General features: G+C 30.8%; 1 protein-coding gene across 1 annotated transcript; it reads right to left on the minus strand.

Annotated features, from left to right (window-relative positions):
- Positions 1-297: 297 nt before the first annotated feature.
- Positions 298-6,243, minus strand: LOC140432450 (uncharacterized). The gene is made up of 5 exons (XM_072520359.1): positions 6,069-6,243; positions 5,843-5,925; positions 5,290-5,637; positions 4,991-5,137; positions 298-1,063 (listed from the first exon to the last, which is right to left on the minus strand). The coding sequence occupies exons 2-5, from the start codon at positions 5,918-5,920 to the stop codon at positions 929-931; spliced, it is 708 nt and encodes a 235-aa protein (XP_072376460.1). The 5' UTR covers positions 5,921-5,925; positions 6,069-6,243; the 3' UTR covers positions 298-928.
- Positions 6,244-6,711: the final 468 nt, after the last annotated feature.

The following is a 6,711-nucleotide window of genomic DNA, read 5'->3' on the forward strand; positions in this document are numbered from 1 at the left end:
CACAATTGAATTACGCATCTGTGTATCAGAGAGAGACGAATATTAAAAATTCCGTAGTAGCTTATTTCAGGCACACGCCAAGAACGATGAAAACGAGTATACTATATTTTAAGTGTAATTGTTATTTTTGTCTTATTATGTATTAATGTTATAAATTGATTACTTTTGTATGTATTAGGGCTTTCCCTATTTTTGAATAAATAAACTTTTTATTCTTCTTATTGAGTTAACATGTATTCTTCATTATATTGCCCGATGGTTGCACCACAAGGTAAAATAGTATCTCACAAATAAAAATTTCTTGATTTACTTATAAAATTTATTTATAACTTTAAAGAAAGGAAGAGAACATTCATAGAAAATCTAAGGAATAAAAGTATTGAAACCAAAGTTTACTAAATTAAACTAAAATTAACCTAACATATTCCAGAACTCATTTACCACAACTTGTTTTAACAAAACAACACCAACGCCATTCAGCATTTAATTTGAATATCTTAACTTTTTTGGTGCTAGATGGTGTAAGTGATGGAATAAACCATTTGGGTGCAAAATGGTTCACTATATTTTTCAACTTTCAGAAAATTTCTTTTGACATAATTTATTTCTTTAATATTTTAGTGACACAGAACATATCTTGAGTAAAGTATTTTCAAATGTTTACAACTAGTTTTAAAGTTCAGGTAAATGTTTTCTGTAGTTTCAATATGGGTATTAGAGTTTTAAGAGTTAATAGTATATTTTTTAAATAAAAAACAATTAATCAATTCAAGACTGGCTTATAACAAAAAATACAACTGCTGAAGTTGATGTATTAAATTAATGGCAAATCATATCAATAAAATACACTTTACTTTTGATATACAGATAAATTTTAAATATTAACTCCTTGTGAAGAATAAAAGTGGATCCCAAAAAGGACCTGAAATTAATCACTGTCAGCATTAATGTCTTTCAATTTGTCCCAATGTAGTTCAACCCTAAGGTTCTGATTGTTATGCTGAATCACATCAACAGTCACAGGTGCATACAGATCTTTGTCCATTGGTGACCATCCAGTGTACTGTAAAAAATAAATAATTGCAATATATTATCAATTTTGTTGTAACAATGTTTAACAATATACTAAGTTTCTCTGAGAAAATGCCAGCCTTATTATATAAAAACCTTAAAGCAATGATAGATTGCAAATAGGCAAATTGCAATAGATAGGCAAATGAAATGTTTGCCAAACAGGTTTTTGTAGTTAAGTTGAACAACACATTTGATTTATTTATTTATCATCAGGCAATCACCCAATTAAAATACAATGTAAACATTATTGATAAATTACAGAAGATTCTTAATGTAACCTACTTAAATTAAATTTAAAAATTTTATTCATACAAAAAATAAAAGTAGGAACAGTAAATAACAAACATTAACAAAGAATCTACAAAACACAAGGACATGAAGCTATCACACACAGTTCTTAAGATGGGCTTTAAACTCCTTTGGAATACTATAACAACCCAACATTTGGAAATATTGATTAGCAAACCTTGGTGTTCTAGACATGAAGGAATTGTATCCGTAGTTTGTACGATGGTGTCTAACATAAAAGGGTTTATTTAGCCTTGTTTATCTACTGGGAACATGGAGATTAATTTTTTCCAGTTGAGGACCAATAATAATAGAGTGCAGTATACTATAAAACATCCGTGAGATCTTTGTGCATGCATCAGATTTGGAGAAAAGTTACGTTGAGGGACCTTTTCTAAATTTAGTAGTTAATTTCTTCAATCCTTGGTTTTGTTTAAATGCAACAAATCTTAAGAATTTGTGTTGCACTCTCTAAATAGCTTGAATATGGGTGTTATAGTGAGGAGACCAAACACATGAACAGTAATCTAGATGGGGTCTCACAAGTGAACAATACAAAATTTTTATGGACGGGATATTTAGAAAGTCTCTAGTACAACGTTTGATAAACTCTAAAAGTTGGAGTGATTTTGAGACAAAGAATGGGGAATGTAGGATAAGCTAGAATCGAGCACAACACCTAGGTCTTTTATCTGAGATACAGAGTCTAAAGGGCAACCATTAATAGTATAGATATGAGTTGTATAAGTTTTATTCTGACCAAAAACCATTAAATGGCACTTTTTACCATTAACTTCCATTCCGTTGCTGTCACACCAATAGCTCAACCGATCCAAATCAGACTATAGTTTTTGATATGTCACCATCATTCTCAATTTGCAAATATAATTTTAAATCATCAGCAACCATTAAGAAAGAAGCAAAGAGGAAACAGGAGGCAATGTCATTAACATAGTTATGAGAAGAGGTCCTAGGTGTGATCCTTATGGTACTGCTGAAAATCTCAAATGATTGAAAACCCTGAACACACATACTATTTGTATTCTTCCCATTAGGTAGGATAACAACCATTCTAAAAGTTCACCCTGGATACCCGGACTCCTCAACTTATTGATTAAAATCTTGTAATTTACCCAGTCAAACGCCTTTGTAAAGTCTGTGTATACAGCATGAACCTGGAAGCCATATTCAAGAAATTCTATAAGGAAATCAGTAAATGTCAATAAATCAAGTTCAGTAGAACGGCTACAGAGAAATCCAAATTGCTGGTTGATAAAACAGCCTTTTAAAGTTGCTGACAAGCATATAAGGCTCTCAAAAACTTTGGGAATACAACTTAAAATGCCAATAGGCCGATAATTGTTCACTTGAGAATTATCTCAGATTTGAGTATCAGGGTAATAAAGCTAGTTTTCCAGTAGACTGGGAACACCCCTGTCTTTAACGACAGGTTAAAAATGTGAAAAAGAGGTCTAGAAAGTAAAAAGCTTAAGTGAAAGAATGTGGAAGACCATCTGGACCTGGCCCCTTGTTGCTATCCAAATAGATGAAATAGAAATGCTAAATTGTGATAGGTTGACGTCTCCTGTTAAAAAGGTTTCATCCTGCAAATCAAAACCTTTATCACTATAAGTTTTGGAAAAGTATTCAGCAAATAAATTGACAATCTCCATGCCAGAAGAGCCAGAAATATTATTATAGTGCATAACAGAAGGAATATTATTCCTGTTTTTTTTTTACTGTTAACAAATTTCCAGGAATTTTTAACATTATCTTTCAGAGAGGATTCAGTTAGAGCAACATAACCAAGATAGCATTTTTCTTTCAGTTGTTTACAGTTAGATCGTAATAAAAAAACCTCATTATAGTCAGCAAGTAATTGAGATTTTAGATATTTTTTATGCATTTTCTTTTTTTGATTATTGTTTTTTTAAGCTCTGGAGAAAACCAGACAGGAAACTTTTTTGCTGAATACTTTTTCATGGGAACAAAAATATCAATTACAAGGTAAATAACATCATAAAACATGTTGATCATATCATCAAGACTTTTATCTTTAAACAAATCATCCCAATTAAATTGTGAAAGAAAGTTTGTTACTTCCCATACACTCGTTGAGTGAAAGTCTCTATAAAAGCCATCTCCAATCAATCCTGGCTCAATGAAATATTGAGATTCACAAAAACATTTCTGCAAGAAGTCTTAGTAAATTAATATAATAAAGATGCTTTTAATTGATTTCAAAACTGCATAAGACTTAGATAATTAATTATGACTTAGAGAACATTAAGTAAAAGAAGAAATAGAAATAGAGTGCAGTATTGGTCTTATGCAGTGCTCATGTCGGCACAGTGGTAGGTGTACGGTAGTTTGGCGATAGACTGACAAATCAGGACCATATGCGCTTTGTTTCAAAAATCTTTACTCATTAATTTAACTGAGTTAAATAAGAGAATAAACAAAAAACAATTTATATAAAAAATGCCTGTACACATAAAATATCTAATACCTCGTAAATACTTATATACATATATATACAAAAAAAAATGTAAGTAGTTTACCCTTGATGACACGATAAATATATATAAATAAAATACACAAGAAGACATAACTGAATTAATCTGAGCAGAAGAGGAAGAGCATTAAACCTGAGATATTTCTCGTTAATTAATACTAATAACAATATCTAAATCGTCCTCATCCTGTGAATCATCTCCTATATTAATTATCAACAGTTTAATATCTTCCTGCAAATTTTTCACCACAAACATTTTTTCTGCTACTTTCTTGACGTGGTTCACATAATTATGCCAATACTCTTTAGATACGCATTGGTAAGCTTCTTTTACCAACCGTTCTACCGTTTTTTCTTTAAAATCGACATTGTTTAAAGCCACATGCCTTTTTACTTGACTCCACATCATCTCAATCAGGTTCCACTTGCAATATTAAAGCAGCAGTCTTAAAATCTTAACGCCATATTTTTCCACAATTGTTTCAATTTTGCCAGTGATACGATTCTTAAATCTGGTCCTGATGCACCAACATGGTCAGTCGTTCTCACATGAGAAATACATTGCCTATCTTACCTGCACTGCATTCTAACTGTGGCTTCTACTATAGAAATAATAATAACAAAAAGAGATCCTCATTTAAAAGAGCCAGCAACAAATAGATAAAAATAAAAAAAATATAAGATAGTTAGTGTTTGAATGATCTGAAAATAGCCTAGAACTATCTGTTTTTGCAATAAAAGTTATAAAAACACAAAAGTTACGTGTTTCTGTAATGTGGCAAAGACTTAAGCATCAAATCCTTAACCACAAGCTGAACTATATTATTATTACTTTTAAGATTGGGATATACTGGATATTTCATAAAAACCAATAACATTAATATTGATTTGATAGAATCATTTAATGTAAAGTAAAATCATGAATATCATTTATATGATCCCCAATGAGATGGGTACAATAAAAACAAAATAACTGAACTGAGAAGTAACGATAAAACACAACTGTAATATCTTTGATGTTTAATAGCAACAATTTAAGATTTGGCAATTGTTTTTAAAACTAACCACCAAATTTAGCCAAAATTTAATGTTAAAGAATGTAATAATACTTACTATGGATGTATTTTTATGTCTAACTTTGCCATCTTCGTCATATGCTTCATATTTTTGCAAAAGAGCTTTCCCATCAATCCTCCATATGCATGGATGTTTGGAAGCATCACCCTCAGCATCTTTTTTAAGAATGACAAATGAGCCTGTCTGTAAGAAAATAATGTTAGTATAAAATGATCAATAGTACCAGAACAATAAGTAATAAACATTATTTTCAACTAGTTTAGAGAAAACTTTAATTGGTTATAATAATGTCAATATACATTGTATAATTATGTAAATAGATGACAATCACTTACTGTGTAGTCTTCTGAATACAAAGTTTTTGGTATAAACTTGCGATTTCCAATTGGCCTCACAGCCTGTATTTGACTATTAGTAGTAGCTGAAGTTGCTTTTGTTTCAGAATTTTCAACTTTTTCTGGTTTTTCTTTGAATGCTTCTTCATCCTCGTCGTCGTCAACTGAATAATCGTCGTCATCCTCTTCATCTTTAGCTTTCTTTTTTGCCTTTTTAGCCACACCATTTTTGGACTTTTTTCTTGCAGGTTCACTATCAGAATCTTCATCACTACTACCATATTCAACCACTGTCATTCGGGGCTTTTTACTTAAACGTTGGGACGATCTTCTACTGTTTTTCTTCACCTGCAGAGATAATTTAAAAAGTACTAAAATATTTATATCTGCCATCAAAAAAATAATCATGTATTAAATGAACAAAAATATACAAATATCTTGTACAGAACGCAAAATACTAGTCAAAAATACCGGTTATATTATGAATAATACATGATCTTCATAATTGAGATTTTTTAAAAATAACAAAGCTTCAAAAATAAGTATTTCTCACCTCCTCTTCCTCTTTCCATTCATCACCCGAGCTTTCGTAAATGTCTGGATCATCTTCATTTTCAGAATATTTGCTCATTTTTTCTAAAAAATACGTGAACAATATTAAACTAAAATAAAGCCACTATACAAACATGTTTTTGCAACTGTTAGTAGGCGCCATCTGTACCATTCTAGCTCTGGCTTATTCTAGATTAAAATTAGTAAGGATAGATACTCTTACTTACTTCTTAAACGTAAATAAACTCGTAAAGTTTCTTACTGAGGTTTTTAGTTTTGTTTATAAGTATTTGAATATTTCAACAAGTAAACCTGATCGGCTTTTTATCTACAGAATATGAAACCAATTCCGACTTTGTGATTTGTGACACCTTCCGACTCCGGCTTCGGCTAAAACAACAACGACAATTAATCGACAAGCAGGAACGCCACAGTGCTGGCAACTTGACCAACTTGTACGTAAAATGTCAAAAATCAATTTTGTAAAATGTTAGAATTGAATTCACTGTTAAAATTCAAAATTAAAATATACAAAAATATTCTAAAACTGTTTTTTGTGGAATGTCTAAGTTAAATATTATATTTATATGGAATTAAGCCACAATTAATTGTAATGAAAATTACATTTTTTAATTGTTGTTCGACGTTTCTATTTCCTCTCCGGAAATCGTTTAACGGATTTCCAATTGTTTAATTTACAATCCAGAAAACTCATTAATGCGTACCACGCATACCTAAGCAACCGCTGAGTTCATACAGCGGAATTAAAGTAGGCTTAGGCTTAGTAGTAAAATTAACAGCGGCTAGGCGTCTGAACCATACACATATAGCATTTTTCATATAAAAAAACTTGCACGTCATTCAAGATTT

The sequence above is a fragment of the Diabrotica undecimpunctata genome, chromosome 1 (assembly GCF_040954645.1).
Source record: "Diabrotica undecimpunctata isolate CICGRU chromosome 1, icDiaUnde3, whole genome shotgun sequence".
NCBI classification, from domain to species: Eukaryota; Metazoa; Arthropoda; class Insecta; order Coleoptera; family Chrysomelidae; genus Diabrotica; species Diabrotica undecimpunctata.